Source organism: Tupaia chinensis, unplaced genomic scaffold, assembly GCF_000334495.1.
Source record: "Tupaia chinensis unplaced genomic scaffold, TupChi_1.0 Scaffold000276_2, whole genome shotgun sequence".
Lineage (NCBI taxonomy): Eukaryota > Metazoa > Chordata > Mammalia > Scandentia > Tupaiidae > Tupaia > Tupaia belangeri.
This window is the reverse complement of record NW_006159759.1, coordinates 375,688-395,540: the sequence shown is the minus strand read 5'-3', so window position 1 is coordinate 395,540 and position 19,853 is coordinate 375,688. Positions and strand designations below refer to the sequence as shown.

General features: G+C 42.2%; 1 protein-coding gene across 1 annotated transcript in view; it reads right to left on the bottom strand.

The window, feature by feature from the left end:
* Positions 1–10,478: 10,478 nt before the first annotated feature.
* The window catches only part of MMP27 (matrix metallopeptidase 27), a 12,014-nt gene continuing 2,639 nt past the window's right edge, over positions 10,479–19,853 (bottom strand). Inside the window, exons 4-9 of the mRNA XM_027772476.1 lie at positions 16,470–16,631; positions 16,167–16,287; positions 14,840–14,970; positions 13,166–13,325; positions 11,961–12,064; positions 10,479–10,799 (exon numbers count right to left, since the gene is read on the bottom strand). Coding sequence (XP_027628277.1) covers positions 10,558–10,799; positions 11,961–12,064; positions 13,166–13,325; positions 14,840–14,970; positions 16,167–16,287; positions 16,470–16,631 — 920 coding nt within the window. The 3' untranslated portion in view covers positions 10,479–10,557. The remainder of the gene's footprint in view (positions 10,800–11,960; positions 12,065–13,165; positions 13,326–14,839; positions 14,971–16,166; positions 16,288–16,469; positions 16,632–19,853) is intronic.

The following is a 19,853-nucleotide window of genomic DNA, read 5'->3' as shown; positions in this document are numbered from 1 at the left end:
GGGGATGGCCACGCCGCAATCCCTTCTCCTCCATTCTCCTCTCGGGATCTTGGGCACGCACGCACACGTGCCCGGCGTGAGTTTAAGCCACCGGGTCCGGGACTTGAACCACGGTCGATTACGTGGGAGTCCAGTGACAAAGCCATTACGCTAACTGCTGGTCCCAGCCTGGTTCTTTTAGATATTTTCTGAAAGAAGGATCTGGCCTTGCCAGCAGAAGGGCCTCTGACCCGTCTTTAGTAGTTTTTTAGAGAGATTCTAACCACTTTACAAAGCTCCCTTCCTTTCAACCCAAGGAAGACTAGGAAGAACTATGGAGAGAGCATCAGTAGGAATTTTTTTTTTTTTCCTTCAAATGAAACCAAATAAGTAGAGGCTTGTCCACATAGGTATCACACTTGGCCTAAATAAATAGCCATGAAAGAGATTCCTCACCACAATCCAGTGTCTGCCTTAAGTATGTGTTGGAGCAGGAAAATATACACGTGCAGGAGCCCCAGTAAGCACTTAGAGGCATCCTGCTGGCTTACTGACGGAGCTAAATGCTGACTGAGGTTTAATACACAGTCATCACATTAAGCAGTGTTTACTTGCCAGGGTCCTATTTTGTCTGGCGAGTACAGCTCCTCGATGTTTTTCCCCTCCTTACCTGAATCCCTTTCTAGTCTATCATATTTGGTAGGCAGTGGAAACCAATGAGGGGAATCAATGTGTTCCAGGCCCTTTTTTATGTGCTGGGCATACAAAAGAAAAAAAAAAAAAGGCGTGGCCCAAGCCTTAAGACCTTCTAGTCAGGCGGGGAAACAGCTGGATGAGAATTCGCTGCACTGGGGGACCAGCAGTTGGTGTAATGGCTATGTCACTGGACTCCCATGTAGTCGACCGTGGTTCAAGTCCCGGACTTGGAGGCTTAAACTCACGCCAGGCGCATGTGCATGCATGCCAGAGATCCTGAGAGGAGAACAGAGGAGAAGGGATTGCGGCATGGCCATCCCCTCTGGGGGGGATTTCTTGCTTTCTGTTTCTCTGTCTCTCTCTGTCTTTCTGGGAGCGCATGCACCCTATAGCAAAAAAAACCTCTCCAACAGCAACAACAAAGAATTCGCTGCACTGTGACTCTGCCACGGTAGCACAGCTGTGGCAAGCTGCCCTGCAATGCTGCACGTCACATGGGTTCTGGTTCCTGGGTTGAGTTGAACACGCTGGTTACACGTGCATCTGTGATCCTGGCTGACTGGGAAGGCTGGGAGAGAACAGCAGTGTGAGACCCTCCCGAGGGTGTTTCTCTCTCTCTCTCTCTCAGAATCCCACTTGTGAAATACATACATAAATAAACTTAAAGAAAACCCCCCGCAATTAAGAGGAATATATGGTGCACGAGGAACCTGTATGAGGCATAGCAGAAACAAGGGGGACAGGGTCCATTCAGCTCAGAGAAGCAGGGGTCAGGGAAGGCTTCAGAAGGAGATGGCAGGGCCTGATCTCTGCAAGGCCCGTGGAAGGTGTAAGCAGAGTGTCATGACCAGAGCTGTGCATTTCACCCAATGGCCTATTGCAACAGCGCAGCAAAATGAAGGCTTGTCTTTTGGTGGTGGCAGTAAAAATGGAGGAGTGGGCAGTAGAGGATGCTTAAGGGAAGATCCTCAGGGGATGGTGATTATGTTTGGGGTCCACAGAGAGAACGAGGAACTAAAATCCTGTGACTGGATGACACTACCAGGGACCGTTTGTGGAAGAAGAGAATGGATTTATCTATGTTTCAAGCGATTACAAGACTAGAAGTGTAGATAAAAGACTATTGGAAGGAGATGTTGGGTTTGGGGAACATCTTTACCCCCCAGAAAGACCTAACAGAGGCCATGTTACTGAAAAAGAAAAAAAGGAGTCATTTCTGACTTTCCCTATTACCACAGACTTTTTTTTTTTTTTTCCTTTGCCAGAGAGAGAGGGAGAAAGCATACCTCCATGGGGTGTGGTCAAGCAGCAGTCCCTTCTTCTCTATTTATTTATCCTGTCAGGATTTGGGGCAGGCATGCGCACGTACCCAGAGGATTTTCGTTTTATTTTTGTTTTTGTTTTGTTTTTTTAGCTGCTGGGCTGGGATTTGAACCATGGTCAGCCATGTGGGATCTGGCTACTATTTATTAGGCTTGCTGTTGTCCCTAGCTCTAGGAATGTAGCCGGTGAGATGTGACTTCTAGAGGTGGGGGCGGGGAACCACTGCAGCATGGGGGGTGGGAGCTGGCAGGACTTAAGTTTGTCTCATTCACTGGCATCTTGATTGGCTTTCCTGAGAAAAGTGTTACTCCCCGCTAGCAGTTGAGCAACTCTGAAGAATCTTGGCTATTCACTTACCTTCACTTGGCAAGTGTTGACTGAGCACTGACTATACGGTCATTACAGTTCTTGAGAACGGGGTGGCTGAGGGAACTACACAGTGCCTGTTCTCCTGGAGCTTACACATGGAGGCCGTGAGCTGGTGAGTGAGCCCAGAGGGAGTGGGCTACACACATGCCTGGGGGAGGAGGACCAGGAAGACAGACAAAGTGGGTGAAAAGGCTCTGGGGCAGGAACGAATGAGGTCTGATTCATGAGTACCTTTGGGGAAAAAGTAATAAATTGTTTTTCTAGACAACCATCCCTTACTTTCATTATCTCGAATTTCAGGAAGATGCTTTCAAATTTCTTAGTTGCTAAGTGGATAAATTGTTTTCTAGGGGCCACTTGTTTCATGTGGCAGTAGGCCTGATTTTTATGGTGAATGTCAGGGTTGGGGGCCTTTATGGCCTTTGAGTGCAAATTTCTGGGAGGCAACTGCCATCTAGTGGTACGGCAAGGAAATACACTTAGTACTAAGTGGAGAGAGTTCAGAGGGGAGGAGGGGTGGACAGGGAGTGTGTCCTTAGCTCAACCACAGGTCACTGACTATAAAATTACAGTGGTCTGAAAAATTGTTTCTTTCCTATTTTCACAAAAATCTAAGCAAGTTGAACAATTAGCCCTACGTACCTTCTATTATAATTGATTTCTCTCAGAAGACTTCATTTCTTTAACGCCTGTGAGGCATTTGACGTATTTCCACATTTAATCTTCACAGCAACTTCATAAGCTGGTTATGTTTATTGTCTCATTTTGAAAAATGAAAATATCTAAAGATTAAATAGCTTACCTAATGCCCTAGAACTTTTAGATAACAGAGCTGGGATTTAACCTGGATCTTTCTGCGAACAAACGAGTTACATTTCCCTACTGGTAGTGATCTCTGAGCGCTCACTAAAGGCACTGACTAGTTCTTACTCAATACCAGCAAGTGTGTTCTGAAATCAAATCATCTGAATCTCATTATGAAGAAAATGCTCAGATCTAAAATTTATAGGGGGTAATTACAAAAGATAAATATTAGTTCAGCTTAAAGAACATTTTAGCAATTAGACCTCTCCACAGTGGAATAGGATGCCATTTTTAAATTAAGGTAATTTTTATGTTTTTAATTTGCTATAGGATACATGTGCTCATGGCGGGGTGGGGAGGGGAGAAAACGATAGAAAGTGGGAAAGTACCCCCCAGGGAGAATAGCCATGCCATTCTCTTCCATTCTTCTTTCAGGATTTGGGTACGCACATTCACCTGGCCTGTTTTTCAAGCTCTCGGGGTCAGTACTCAAACTGTGCCCTCTGCCATGGAGGATTCAGTGCCTTAACCCCCATGCCACTGGCTGGCCTTAACAAGCAAACATGCATGAGTCACTACCAGGGAGCTGGCAGGATGTTGGCATGTTTTGTTTAGTCCAAGTTTTATAAACTTTTGCATTTTAATTCCTTGGGCATTCTTTACCAGTTTGCTATAATCTCCATCTTTTTGTATATAATACACCTAGCCCAATTCACACAAGTACGTATCTGCTTGGCCTGGTCAGCATTTGTGCTGTTGGCCAGTGATTCATAAGATCCCTCATGGCCAACTTTGTGGTTCAAGTTCAGGACCTGGTGACTTGAAAAACATGCTGGGTGTATGTGTGTGCATACTCAAAATCCGAAGAGGAGAATAGAGGAGAAGAGATTGTGGTGTGGCCATCACTCTGGGGAGTGACTTCTCACTTTCCCTCTGTTTCTCTAGCCTCCAGAGAGTACATGTACTCTATGGTAACACCGAAAAAAAAAAAAAAAACTAAAGCAACCCTATTTTATAGTTGACACATTAACAATTTTTAAAAACTTTCATTAGGGACCAGCAGATAGTGTGATGGTTATGTTACTAGACCCCCACATGGCTGACAGTGGTTCCAGTCACAGACCCAAGGGCTTGAAATTCAGGCTGGGCACATGTGCGTGTGGGCCCAAGATCCCAAGAAGAGAATGGAGGAGAAAGGGATGTGGTGTGACAATTCTCTCCCACCCCCCCCCGGGGGGGGGGATTTCCTACTTTCTATCTCTCTGGTGAGCACACATGCCCTATCGTAAAAATTTCTCAAAACAAAACAAACAAATGTTATTGATTTGTTTTCAGTAGAAAGATGAATACAAATAACTTATTCTACTGTACCATAAATTTTTGTTTTGCACAAAATAGATAAGTGTAAGAAGAAAAAATAACTGGCATTTATTGGCTGCTTAGTATCAGTGAACATAAGCTCTGATTTTCCCAGTTTTGCCCCTATTAGTGCCCCTTCGATTATTGATAAGATCTTCTTTCACCTTTAAACATGCCTTTTACTCTAAGTTTGCCCCAATTTCCGCGTTTCTGATTTCTGAGGAATGTTCTGTGATATGGGTGAACCACAGTTGGTTCATCCATTCACCTAGTAAGGGGCAGTTTGGTTGTTACAGGTTTGACCTTCCTTGATAGACTCACTGTTTGCAGTAATCATCCAACCATGCTAAGCCCAGCTAACACTGGCAGTGGCTGGTTACCATCACTGCCCTGGGCTTTCATAAACACTGGAATTGTATCTACTCTTCTCTCTCCTCTCTTCACTCAGAGCCCAAGGGGTTAAAGCAGAGAAGGGGTTAATGGCAGCCTCCTTGGGCAAGAAGAATAAATCAGGCACTGTTGTACTTCCTATGCCCCAGCTAGGTAGTCATGTCAGGCACCAGGGTAGAGAGAAAAATGCTGTCTTTGTTTTTAGATTATTCTGTGAGCAAATTCTCTTTCCAGATAGTTTGTCAATTGATTGAATGAGGGTCCATATGCCTCAAATAGATTCCTGAACCCTCAGCATTCAGGTGGGGGTTGGTCTTTTCTGGGAAAGATATTTCACAATGGGTTTAATCACTCATGCCTGTGTTCCAGACCCCGAGCACCAGCCAAGGGAGTTGCCTATTTCCTTTGGGGAGGAGTGGCTGCTTACTGGGGAGTCCAAGCAAATGTGAGCCTGGCTCCTACTTGATAAGACTGTGGCACACAAATGAGGACCACTGGGCAGAGGCGACCACGTGGGCCATAGGTAATTTTATTTTTAGGTTTTTGCCATAGGGCATGTGTGCTTGCCAGAGAGAGAGAGAGAGAGAGAGAGAGAGAGCGAGCGAGCGAGCGAGCGAGCGAGCTATAGAGAGAGAAAGTGAGAAATCATCGTCCAGGGGGGATGGACATGCGGCAATCCTTTCTCCTCCATTTTCCTCTCAGGATTTTGGGCATACACACATGTTCCTGGCATGAATTTCAAGCCACTAGGTCCAGGACTCAGATCATGGTTGGCCAAGTGGTAGTTCAGCACCTTAACCACCACACCACCTGCTGGCTCTCCTGAAGTTAAATTTGTGGAATCAGACCCAAGAACAATCAAAGGATGATGGGCTCTAGGCTCCCAGATCCTTGCCATCCACGATGGAGTTAGAAGGACAACAAAGACTGCGGTGGGTTGGGGTGGGGCAAGGACAGTGCAGAAGACAGTGGTTCTCAAAGTCTGGTCTCCAGATGCAGCAACATCCCTGTCACCTGGGAACTTGTTAGACATGCATATCCTCAGGCCTGCTCAAGACTGACTGAATCAGAAGACCTAGGTGTGGGTGACAGGCTTGGGTGTTTTAGTAAACCCTCTAGGTAATTCCGATGCATGCTAAAATGTGAGAACTACCACTTTAGAAGTTAGTGCTACCCAAAGAAAGTCTGTGGGCCAACATCCCGGGAACATTGCTAGAAATGGAGACTCTCAGGCCCACCCTACCAAGATTCTGCCGTAATTGGTCTAGTGGGGAAGAGCCCAGTTGCCGGTAATCTAGCTGTTCATCTAGTACTGAGAATTACTGTTCTAAGGAGGAAATTGTTCCATGAACATTATATTTTCCAGATATTAAAAGGTGTGAATGATTTGCCTTCATTCCCCAATTCCAGTCGACTCGCTGGAGTTCAACTAGAACAGCTCAAGTGCCACACCTTTCTCCAAAGAGGGGAGTAGGTTTCAGTTTAAGCAGCAGCAGAATGGGAGGAATCGGGGGGTTGTAAGTGGCAAAGCTTCCGTCAGTCGTGCCTTCAGGTTGCCTGAGGGAATGAGACAAGGGCAAAGACCAAGCTGCTGCCAGCATGAGGTGAAAGCCATACAAAATGGAAATGCAGAATAAGAGGAGGAGAGCCCAGATGTCCAAATCCAATTCTAACCCAGCCCAGGGTCAACAGCCCTCAGCTGAGGAGTTGGGCTGGTGGCATTGTGAGAGGTGTTGAGATACAGCCTGGGCACTGCCTGAAAGATGGGGGGCCGGGTTAGCCATAGTGGAAAGGCCCAGCTGAGGGGAGAGGAAGGCACTTCCTCCAGGAGTGGGTCTGGACTGGCCCAGCTAGTTGGATAGCCTTTGGCCCTGGGCTCCACCTGGCACAGTAAACAAAAATGAAGCACATGTCTTGAGCCTTCAATTTAATTAAACTGATGGTGTATGTGTGTGTGTGTGTGTGTGTGTGAGAGAGAGAGAGAGCGAGAGAGAGAGAGAGAGAGAGAGAGAGGAGATATTAAGGAAGCCGCCACTCCATGATTCTGTGAGCACCTGATCCTGTTAAGGCCTGCTTCTAGTGTATTATAATCCTCTCCTCACAGTGATGGGCAGTTATGTCTTTGGGTGTTATATTTTACATTTACTGATGCCCCTCTTCTCTCTCTTTATTTAAGGGAGAGATATTTCTGCTATAGGGCATGTATGCTCTCTCTCACAGAGAGAAATAGAGAGACAGAAAGGGAGAGAGAACCCTGTAGGGGAGATGGTCCTGCTGCAATCCCTTCTCTTCTATTCTCCTCTCAGGATTTTGGACACACACATATGCGCCCAGCCTGAGTTTCAAGCCGCTAGGCCTGAGATTCAAACCACATCGGCCATGAGGGAGTCCAGTGACATAACCATCATGCTCTCTGCTGGTATAGTGTAATTATCCCAATGCCCCTCTTTGGATTCTGTAAGGCGGTGAGCTGGACTTAAACATTCCCCAAAATACCACTGGCACCTCAGGCTTGTGTTGTATGAAATAAATACAGGGAACACGAGAGCCCAAAGATCAGGACAGTGTGACCCGGAGATTGTTTTCCATCCAACACACATTTCTTTAGGCTTCCTCGGTATTAGACCCTATGCTGAAAATAAGTGCACCTAAGGCATGGTCCTTGCATATAGGAAAGGGGTGATAAACACTAAAATAAAGACTCCTCAACAGCAACAAAAATGTAAGTTGGAAGAGTAATATAGAAGACTATTATAAAGAAGATAATTGTAGTAAAAAGCACACAGGACCACTAGCCCAGGGATCTAACTCAGAATTAAATATGAATTCCATCTTTGTTACCAGCTAGTTGCATATCTTAGTTTTCTTCTCTGTAAATGGGTGAAGTAGAGTTATCACTTCCAGCATTTTCTAGCTTACCCAGAAGGGTTATCCTGAGAACCAAACAAGATCACGGATGGGAAAACAATCGGTAAAATTCAAACTGTAAATTGTCACTCTTTGCTTATGTGGGTCTATGTACATAACTTGTAAGCCAATATGTTTAGCTATTTCTATTACTGTGAAATAGGGAATCCCAGGCCAAGAGAATGGAGAGTGGAAACATAGCTGGGTTTCCCGGAGCCACTTTGAGAATTGCATTCAGCAGGGAGGTCTTCATGGACTGATGCAGGCATGGCTGGCTCCAGCATAACCCAGGTTACTATCGGTTGTCACTTAGTGTATCATAGGCTTGCTTAACAGGAAAATCCTGTGTTCTTTTTCCTTTACACACATTGAGAAAATAAACCACAGCAATCATGAAATCAGAACTTTGGTGAAATACATTGCAGAAGAACCAGGAAACACATCGCAATGAAGCCCACGAGAGCTGCCACAAAGTTGGGCATGAACTAAAGAACCAGGTTCTTAATGGTGAGCAGATAAAGGGACCAGCAGTTGGCGTAATGGCTATGTCATTGGACTCCCAGGTAGTCGACTGTGATTGGAGTCCCAGACCTGGCAACTTAAACTCATGCCGGGCGCGTGTGCGTGCATGCCCAAGATCCCGAGAGAAGAGTGGAGGAGAGGGGATTGTGGCGTGGTCATCCCCCCTGGGGGATGATTTCTTGCTTTCTGTCTGTCTCTCTCTCTCTGTCTTTCTGGTGAGTGCACGTGCCCTGTAGCAAAAAAAACTCAAAAAAAAAAAATAAAAGAAAAAAAGGTGAGCAGATAAATATACTGGACATGATAGAGCGTTAGAGCATTCATATTTCATGAGAAGAAGGAAAACGTAAATATGTAAGACAGGACTTGGATCTGAACATTTATCACGGGACTATGGGTAACAAAATCATCGCTCTAAAGCATTATTTCTTTGTGAAATGACAAGACCCATCCTCATCAGTGTTATGAGAATAAAAGAGATAAACATGAAGTCATTTATAGCTTGTTGTAAAGGTTCAGTAAATGGTCACTATTGTTATAATTATTTGTAGCACTAGCTTGGAGTTAAACAGTCTTTAACAATGAAGATAATGACTTAAAAATACAGGGACTGATTTTCAGCTTGCATATCTGTCACATAAGAGGCATCTTTTCTGACGTGTGCTGTTCTTGCCACCAGGAGGCAAGTCTGGAAAGCAAGATGTTTTCCTAATTTGAATGCAGTGAATGAGGTGGAAAATGTTCAAGTTAATTTTTTTACATTAACAGTTCCTCAAATGTTAAAAAAAAAAAAAAGTGAAGAGGCTCCTGTGATTGGGGAGCAAAGGAGACAGAATGAAGGAGAGGTATCAGAGAGACAAATCCTGTAGGGCCTCATAGGGGATTCCAGAGAGACTTAGAGAGAAGCAAAGCTTATTTGATGTGTATTTCAGAACAATCTCTCGGGCTGCTGTGAGGGCAATAAGCCAAAGGAGCAAAAGAGCAGAAAAGGAGATCTGCTAAAAAAATTTTTAGGTTTTATTCACTCTTTCTTTCCATGAGCAAGAGAGAGATATAGAGAGACAGAGAGATAACACCCCCAACATGTTTTTTAAAAAGAATTATTTAATTTTATTTATCATTAAAAAATTTATTATAGGGTATGCATGCTCACCAGAGAGAGAGAGAGACAGACAGACAGACAGAGAAAAAGAAAGACAAGACAGAGAAAGTGAGAAAGCAAGCTACCAGGTCTGGGACTCGGACTGTGGCCAGCACTGGGAGTCCAGTGCCTTCACCACCACACCAACTGCTGGATCCCAACATGATCCCAATGCCATGATCCCCAGACAGCCCTGGATCATGGGCACACATGAGAGAAGTCTGCAGACCCGAACCTGGAACCTTCCCATGTGAATCAGTGGAGGACACTGCACCCCAGCTGTACTTCTAATATAACATTTTGGAAGAGATTCTTTTTGTTGTTTCTTAAAACAAGTTCCATTCTTACAGAAAAACGAAAATGTCAATAATGTTTGTAATGTTCAAGAAAACAAAGTCCCCGTAGATACTAAGAGCAGAAATTCAGCTCAAAGACCATACAGGGAAGGTGAGAAGAGTTCTACACTGTAGACAATAGGTTTCTCCTCAAGATGGAAAGAGAAGCCTCATTTTGTATATGAGGTCAATGTGCACAAAACTCTATTTTACACCCTAAGAGATGGTTTAGTGCAGGAGTCAATGTTTGGGAGGCTGGAAGGAACATTTTTTTCTTACTCCTGCTAGTTTCTTAATTTGGGGGGGATTGTCTCTAGTGTCACCCTCCCTGCATCTTTTTAGGCTCTCACTCTTCTCCTGGAAAGTGGGATAAATGATTTGATTGGAGTTCAGTAGTTTATCTGGCTTCTCAAATTCCAAAGGTTGAGACAATGCAGAGTGTTAAAGACTGGTTTAATAAATGTCTTCCGTATTTAGTTATATGATGTCTTACTTCCCAAGTCCACAGAGCATGAAATAGAACTAAAGTACAAAAGTTTTGATTGTATTAAAATAATAACTTTCTATTAGAAAAATCAAGCAGCTCAAGTAACTGTTGAATGTTTATAAAAATATTTCTAAATAGATATTTAAAACTAAGACTGGAATCTTGATGTTTAAAAATGGTTGTATTCTACTTTAAGAAGCAGTTCTGATTAAAGACTTTTTGAAGTTTATGTTAGGTCTATGAATTTATTAATAGCTACATATTTTGTTCAGCAGATGGACAATACTGAAAATGAGCAAGCTTAAACTCTGATGGTGCAATGTCTCCACTTCTCCTGAATATGCTTTTTCCTGGTTGAAATGAAAATCAAGTGATGAATTTAATGGTTCTTTACACTGAAACCAAGTATTGGTTCTCATTATTCGGGTAATGCTCTTTGCCTTAATGTCATATTCAAATTGCTTTGATCCACGAAAGAAATAGAAGAAACCTGGAGAGAGAATCATAGTTAGTTATGCTACATAACTATATAATGGGTCCATACTTAATTCTATGAATATAGAATAAAATAACATATGGAGAGGAAAGAAACTTGGGGAATTTTACAGATACATTTTCTTTTTCTTCTGTCATGTCTTGTGGTCAATCCTATTATTTTTATTTCTTTGAGGAGGGAACCAAGGTATGAAGCATAAATTTCAAAATCACACTGTGGTTTATGCCACAGGTTCCTAAACCAGATTTTAACAAATGTCTCAGTGAGGGGAAGGAGATACCCTCTGAGTCTGGCCTTGGAGCCTAAATCCTCATTTTCTTAGGGTTGTTTAGTCCGCTTTAGGTTTTGAGGTTCTATGTTAGATTTCACTAGAATAACAAATTGCCTCATTCAAAACCATTTTTTGCCTCCTGATTACTTCAAGATCCAGGTTATATCTTTGAAAAGGTAATGGCTGGGCTGTGTGCATTGAAAAATAATCTCAGTTCTTTTAAAACTAAAGATTTCTGGGTCTAACACAATTCTACTGTCTCAGATACTTTGAAATTTGTATTTTCACAAGCTATGTACATTAAACTACATATATTAAAGCTTGAAAATCATCACTCAGTTCATGTACTTAGTCATTTTTAATACATTAAAGAGTGTCTTTGGGTGCATCTTGGATCAATGATGAGTAAAATTCATTTTGGTACTTTTTTTTTTTTTGGAGAGGTTTTTGCTATAGGGCACATGCACTCGCTGGAAAGACAGAGAGACAGAAAGCAAGAAATCACCCCCCCAGGGGGGATGGCCATGTTGCAATCCCTTCTCCTCCATTCTCCTCTCGGGATCTTGGGCATGCCTGCACACGAGTCTGGTGTGAATTTAAGCCACCGGGTCCAGGACTCGAACCACAGTCAGCTACATGGGAGTCCAGCGACATAGCCATTGCACTAACTGCTGGTCCCCATTTTGGTACTTTTTACATAGGTTTGAAATAGCATAACAGAGTTTAATTCAGGACTCATTGACTGAGTTTCTGATAATGCCTACAGAGCTAATGCTTATTACGTTGGGTATTAAGAATGGTGAAATCACATTAAAACAAAAGTTTAAGTTTTTATGCTGTCTTTCTGGTAAACACCAACTTCCAAGTATTCTGCTAGTTCTTACCCTTGTGCTGGAAAGCTGCATCAACACGGAGCCCAATCCCTGGAAAGTGTCTCACTATCCTCTGCGGGTAACCTCTATCCATGGTTCTGGTCATCTCATCATACCTGCGTGCACAGATGTGAAAGTATTTTTCAGCGGATCTTTGTCTTGGGGAGCTTAATTCTACTGCCCAACTTAGAGTCGAGCTGGGAGATGGGAAATAATTAGCCCTGATAGATAAAAATTAATTGAATCAATAATAAAAGTATGACAGAGATTATGTTTGGTGGAACCTGCATGATATCTTAAACACAAGAAATGATCAGGGCAAGAGGTTACATCCTTTGTTAGATTGATATTATTTTAAGGTTTTTTTTTTTTTTTTTTTGGAGAGATTTTTTCACTGTAGGGCGTGTGCGCTCACCAGACAGACAGAGAGAGACATAGAGACAGAAAGCGAGAAATCACCCCCCAGGGGGGATGGTCTCACCGCAATCCCTTCTCCTCCATTCTCCTCTCGGGATCTTGGGCACGCACGCACACGCACTCGGCGTGAGTTTGAAGCCACCGGGTCTGGGACACGAACCGCGGTCGACTACGTGGGAGTCCAGCGACATAGCCATTACGCTAACTGCTGGTTCCCCCAGGGTTTTTTTTTTTTAAAGAGATTTTTGCTATAGGGCACATGTGCTCACTGGAGAGACAGAAAACAATAAATCTCCCCATCCCCCCAGGGAAGATGGCCATGCCTCAATCCCTTCTCTTCCATTTTCATCTTGAGATTGTGTGTGTGCACGCGCATGTGCACACACACAAGCCTGGTGTGAGTTTAAACCTCTGGGTCAGGGACTCGAACTGTGGTCAACGACATGGGAGTCCAGCAATGTAACCATTAAGCCATCTGGTCCCATTCTCATGAATTCTTAAATCAAACTGAGAGTTCAGCTTGGAGATGTCACAGATTTTTGACTGAATATGTTTGTGTCATTGGCAATTCGATTGGCATCAGCAGCTTTATTATTTTATCTTATCTTTATTTTTTAAATTGGAGAAAGATCGCTGGATTCATTGAATATCTTCAATTTGGTAAATGTCATCCTCCAGAAAGTTCGTTCAGCCTAGTTCTCTTAAAGATGATATGGCTTTATGTTATTTTTGTCTGTGTTGAAGTGATGTTATTGTGGATGTTTACCTTCATTGTAAGATGAAGATCAATTGTAACTTACCTCCAGCACCAAATACCCACAAAAAAGTAGGTTTTTCTCGTGTCTTGGTCACAGACAGCTGCATCAATTTTCTTCACATATCTTGGAAAGCCAAGTATATGGATGGACCTGGGATACCGTGGCAACACATTATAGGCTCCTATCATCCAGAAGTTTTCATCTAGGAAGAGAGAAAGTGATTACCTTCTGATCTATTTCTTAGAGAGAGAAATAGATGTCTTAAGATGTTTGAGAAAAATTAGAAGCCTAGTTTCTCTCAGCTTCAGTGCTTAGAGATTTAGTAATCTTATAGCTCGACTTATCATTTTATTTAGCTGCTTAAATCCTTAATATTATGCAAATTTTATAAACCTTCCGTCAGTATGTACATACTCCTGACAGTATTCATTGCTTTTAATTGGCTAACTCTGTCAAGTGTGGAGCTAGTCTGTGGCCTGGTGGTTAAGGGAGCCAGATCCCACATGCCCAATCATGTGGTTCAAATCTTGGCTTCAGCAGCTTGAGAACATGCCAGACACGCATGCTCTAAATCCCAACATGCATGAACATGCATGCTCTAAATCCCAACAAGATGGAGAAGTGGAGAAGGAGGGATTGAGGTGTGACCATGTCCCATTGGGGGTGCTCTCTCCCTTTCCCTTTCTCTCAGTCTCTCTCTGGCAACGCATGCCTTTTGGCAAAAATTAAAAAACAAAATAAGTCAAATGTGCTTGGATATGTTTTCCTAAATTTCAGCTCCCAAGTGCTCTTGAAGACAAGTAATTTGATGGAACATATATTAAAAAGGAGGTTGCTAAATTAAATATAAAGTAATAGTGAAATTTGAATTTCAAATAAGTAATAATCAATTTTTGGTATAAGTACAAAGGGGTTTTCAAAAAGTTCATGGAAAATACTGATTAGAAAACTATCCACGAAGTTCACATTTTTTTTGCATCAAAATGAACTTGTACATTAATTACATTCAACAAACTTTTCAAAGTCCTCCCATATATCCAAAATATTGCATGTGGCATGCATATATAATAATACAAAACAATTTCTTATTTATCTGAAATTCATAGCATCTTGTATTTTGTTTGACCGATCTGGTAACCTTAGTAAAAAAGGAATATAAAACAGAGATATATTGTCTTTCTTTGTTATGAAAATAAAAGTTTTTTTCTTTTTCTTCTTCTTTTATTTTTTTACACAGGTTTCCTTTAGTTCCTGTGCAATTGGGATGGTGTTTATTGTCTCAGTCACTAAGAATTCTTTATGACAGAAACTGAAGATAGGGGAAGAAGCCTTATAAAATTGGCTTGTGCATGAAGATTTTATTCCTGGGACCAGCAGTTAGCATAATCGCCATGTCGCTGGACTCCCAGGTAGTCAACTGCGGTTTGAGTCCCAGACCTGGCGGCTTAAACTCACTCCGGGCATGTGTGCGTGTGTGCCCAAGATCCTGAGAGGAGAATGGAAGAGAAGGGATTGCAGCATGGCCATCCCCCCAGGGGGTGATTTCTCACTTTCTATCTCTCTATCTCTCTCTGTCTTTCTGGTGAGTGCACGCGCCCTATAGCAAAAAACCTCTCCACAAAAAAAAAAAAAGATTTTATTCCTTACACCAATATACTCTCACTGGCCAGTTCAGGCATCCAGAGGAAGAGGAGGAATCATAATAGGCACGGGTACCTTTAAAAACCAGAATCTTATCTCTGGGGTTCTCATATGCAGCTTGAAGATCAGCTGGCAGAGATGGCCAGAATGAAGCAATTAATTCAAATTCCACGTCGGTGATATCATGATAGATCCTCCACAGGTGCCTATGTTAAACAAAAAGTGCTTTATACTTGCAGCATATACATCTATTAATACATCAGTGAACCCATTGCAATCTTAGGCTTGCCTACTATCTAGTTGGTCGTATTTGCCTCAGTGAATTTGGAGAACTGGCACAAGCACAATTTCCCCCAGCAAATTTAGGAGATTGTGAATTTAGTTCTACTCTTTGGACTACCAAGGTTAGGATATGCCTTTATACCTGGTCTGTTGCCACAGTAGCAATACCCAGATTCTAAGCCAACATAAGGGACTTGTTGATGCTATTATCTGCTGGAATGAAGAAATGTTATCATCTCATTGGCACGCCAAACTATTTTCTCAGAATTTCCCTTCAGACTGTAAAATTCTGGGTCTATGTATAAAACTTGAAAAGTCCTTCCATTTCATTTTCTTCCCCACTACAAGCAGCCCCTCTCTGATTTCCGTGACAAGGGGTCTCTCACCTCTGCTGGCCAGAGCATGGTAGTGAAAGTGTGCAATCCCAGTGCTATGTGGTCATGGACAGAAGTCCTATTTCAAACGCTCTTTCCTTTTGCTCATATATTTTGGTCAAATGGTGTATGTCCTGAGACTTTGCCCTGAAAATATGGTCGTGGTATACATAACTCTCACTTTATGCTTCAATTTAAGGCCATTAAGCTACACATATAGGGAGAGAAGAGATTTCCCATTACAGCTAGTGCTTCCTTGATTCAGCTTGAAGAAGTGCTCAGTGGTATGCAGATACATGCTTAAGCACTGGGCTATCTGGCTAGGACAAAAACCTGATTTTTAGCCATTGTTCATTTCCAGAGTGTAACTAGCCCAACCATGACCCCCTGTGTGACATGAACTTATTCACAAAATTCCTAAAGATTTAACAATAGACTCCTGAAATCAAGTATATATGATTTCCAGCACACACCTGGTGTAGTATATTAGCCAAAGAGTCACTGAAAATAGGCTCTAGTCTACCTGCTTATAAAAATACAACTTAAAAAAACTTGCCTAAAAACTAATATATCAAATAATTAAGAGACCTATGCACATGGGAAAGCATTCAGATAATATGAGCCGATACAAAGCAAAAAGTAAAAAGCACATATTCTTACTATCTATGTGATGCCCTCTTAATCCCCAACTCCCTTGAAATAAAAATCTTCATAGGAAGTGGCAGTATTTAAGGGAATGGGTTTACCTGCCTTTAAAGAACATTACTTCTCTGCGGATGTTGGTGATAGCGTCAAAAGTCAAGTCAGGATCACAGGCATGGGGTATTTTGGGTCCTTTTGGCTTAGAAGGTGTGGTAGGTAGACCTCCTTTGGTGAGAAAAAAAAATATTACAGTGAATTAAGAAGGCATAAGGAAATAGGCCCACCTAAGGTTCTTACCTAAGAGAATATTTTCTTCATGACAATATTTCAATAAGTGATTTTCTCAACTTCCTTTCTGAAAAGCTTCCTATTTAGTTCACGTATGTTCAGATTTGTGTTGTACTCACCATATATGGATTGGATTCCATCGATATCATCCTGAGAAAGTGGGTATTTGCTAGGATCCAGGGAGACATAGTTTGGAAACATCAAGGCTGTCTGATCATTGGAATGAGAGAGCCCCAGAGCGTGACCAAATTCATCACCAGCCACAAGAAACAAACTGAATCCTTAATAAAAACAGAAAACATGAGTACATGAGTTGATCAAAAGGATAGATGATTGCATCTGACATTAAAAAGTAACTACAGGGGGTGCTGCCAGGTGGTGTGGTAGTTCTAGGCACTAGACTCCCACGTGGGTGACCACGGTTTGAGTCCCAGACCTGGAGGCTTGCTTTCTTACTTTCCCTCTCTCTCTTTCTCTGTCTCTCTCTGATCAAACTGCAAAATAATCATAATAAATAAAGTTAAATAAAATAATCCTTTTTTTTAAAAAGAAAGTAACTACAGGGAATGAAGAAAAGGCTTGCTATATATAGCAAATAATTGTTATAATATATGCACCATCATTATCTGGGAAATATTTTGATTCTAATCATTGTTATTAGTAACATGGAGAAAATATAACCCAGAGTAAGCAAATAGCTTGAAATTGAAGTCTCAGAAATGGATACTGCTGGGGGAAAAAAAAGGGAAAGAAAGAAAGAAAGGAAAAAAAAAGAGAGAGAGAGGGAGAGAAAGAGAAAGAAAGATGCCACCGTTTCTTTGTTGCTGGACCATACCACTATATGTGATCATGTTGCTATTACAGTCTTCAGAGGTTTTCTCTCTATTGGCTGTAGGATAAAGTCCAAAGTCTACATAGCTTAACATGCCCCTCTGTGATCTTGTCCTTTTTAAAGCCTTATATTTAATTTCCTTATTCTATAAGCTAGCCATGCTGAATCACTTGCATTTCTCATATATACCATGTTCTTACTGATTTCTATAACTTCATCTTTTCTGTCCAGAATAGTCTTTCTCTCACTCTGCCTTTGCTTAACTATTCTGCTATTCCTCAGGCCTCTTCTCTAGACTCACTTTCTTCAGGGCCTTACCTTAACCTCCCAGCTCTTAGCCAGGCTGAGTCATGCACCTTTCTGGGCTTTCAGAGACCCTGTGTTTGACTGTCATAGCACATAAGGGACTGCATTGTCTATTTCTGTCACCAAACTGTGTACCTTTTTACTATGAGGACCAAATCTTACTCATCTTTTATTCGTAGTGACTGCTAAACTTCTTAGTAGTAGTGGATGCTTAAAAACAATAGCTGGATGGGGCTGGGATGGTATTTCTTCTATGTGTTCTTATTAGATCATCATAGTTTCCTTTATCTCAATACTGATCGTAAGTTTTAAAAAAGTTTCCCTTAGAAACAGAAAGACAGACATAAAGAAACACATCCACAGAGAAACAAACACTCGCAATAGGGTCTTATGCTTTGCGGACAGCCAGAATTACAGGTGTTTGTGTATGCCTGATGTGTACAGGTTGACCTGGGAACCAAACCCTGGTCTTCCCTATGGCTCCAGCACCACAGAGCTGCATGCTATTGCTGTGCCATTGTGGCTGGGTCATACTGGTTTTAACTGCCAATAAATTACCTGTGTGCCCCTTAGACTGTAAACCCCTGGAAGGCAGGGTCTATGTCTTATAAATACTCCTGAATGTTCCATTATATGACAGAGACTGGGTCATAGTGGATGTTCGATAAATGATTGTTCAATGGCTTTATTTACCAAATGCTCATAGAGGATTGGTAATATGCCTACACTGACATAGGCTGTATGATACAGTAGGGAAAAGATGACAAAATCTCTAAATAGGTAATTTTGTGTGTCACACATTCAGGCCTTTGTAAATATTTCCCCCTGTGTCTCAGATGTTACACCACTCTAATCATAACAGTCATCACCAACAATGACCAAGATAATCACCAACGTCCAGCACTGTTTGCATGTTCACCATGGATAAGTGCTTTATGAGGTGTTTTCACCTTTATTAACTTATTTAAGGGTAAGAGTAACTTATTTCACCCTCTTGCAAGAAGGGATTATCTTTATTTCACATATAAAAAAGGAAAGAAAGGAAGATAGAAAATGGACTTGTCTAAGGTCCCTCAGTAGGTAATTGGGAAGCTCTGAAAGAAATTCTAAGTCTGCCACACTGTAAGCCATTGCTCCTCGCTTGTTTCAACACTCCTCTGCAGTAGTCTTTGAGGTCTGTTTCAGTCATTGCTTGCACGTGGGTTTACAGCACATGCACACTCACAGTAGCTTGGCAGTGACTTTGCTTTGAAAGACGCTTGGGAAAATCTCCGTGTGTGCTTAAAACCCTCTGATACCACCAGGCAACACCTGGTTCTCCCTTAGGAAGTGGTGGGATTAGCAGATAACCATTGCTTGCTGCTCTTCAGCAAGGTACACTGAGACTTGTGCACCCCTTCTGAGAGCCAACACATTTCAACCAGAGAGGTAATCATACATATGGTTGCCAAGTTTCCTATTTAAAAAAGAATTTACTGGAGATCATATTTGCTTGAAGTTTTATGTTTTCATTAGAGGACAGGAAGACATTTTTCCTTTAATGCCAGTGAATCAAGGATTCTATGCATAGGTGTCACTAGAGGCCCCGAATTTCTGCCCTAGGGGAATGTAATACAGTGGCCAGAAGACAACCCTTTTGGGAACTGCTGTCGGCTTACCCACCCCAAAGTTAGCTAAGGGATGTATTTATCTTCTGCCTTGCTCAAGCAGGCTTTGCTGACTTAGGGCCCAGAACTTTGGGCTTTTAAATACATCCTCCTTGGCGGAAGGCTTGATGCAGCATGGATAATAGTAATTACTACTAAGCATTGGATTTAAAGGGAAGAAAGGATTGTGAACTACCTGATGGATCTCTGCCTGGCTGAGCAAGAAGAGTTACCCTGATTTTGGCACGTGCCGGGCTTTCTCTAGCTGCCTAGTTGGATATATCCACACTGCTTTTTATGGTCAAAGAAATATTCATACATGTCTCAGGAGAAGACAAGGCTCATTGGACTCCCCAGCTGTTCGGATGTTCCCTCACGCTCTTCTCTGCTTGTGATGCTAACTCTCGGGGCAAAGGCAGCCACCAGCACAGTTTCCCAGTCAGGACCGCTGACTTTGTCACCTCCTCACTAGCTTTTGGAAGAATAGTTGAGTCAATGTTTTGACTGACCAGTAAGTGACCATGGACCTTGTGGGTCACAGGCTTTGTTTCACACAAAATATAAAACTGACGGATACAGACTACCTGCAGTTACTCGGTCAGCAGCAACCTATGATTTCCTGGAGTTCTATAAGCTAGATACTAGACCTATTCTGTCAATGACAGAAAAAAAAAAAAAAAAAAAAAAGAAAAAGGGGGGTCTGGAAAAATACAAAAAAT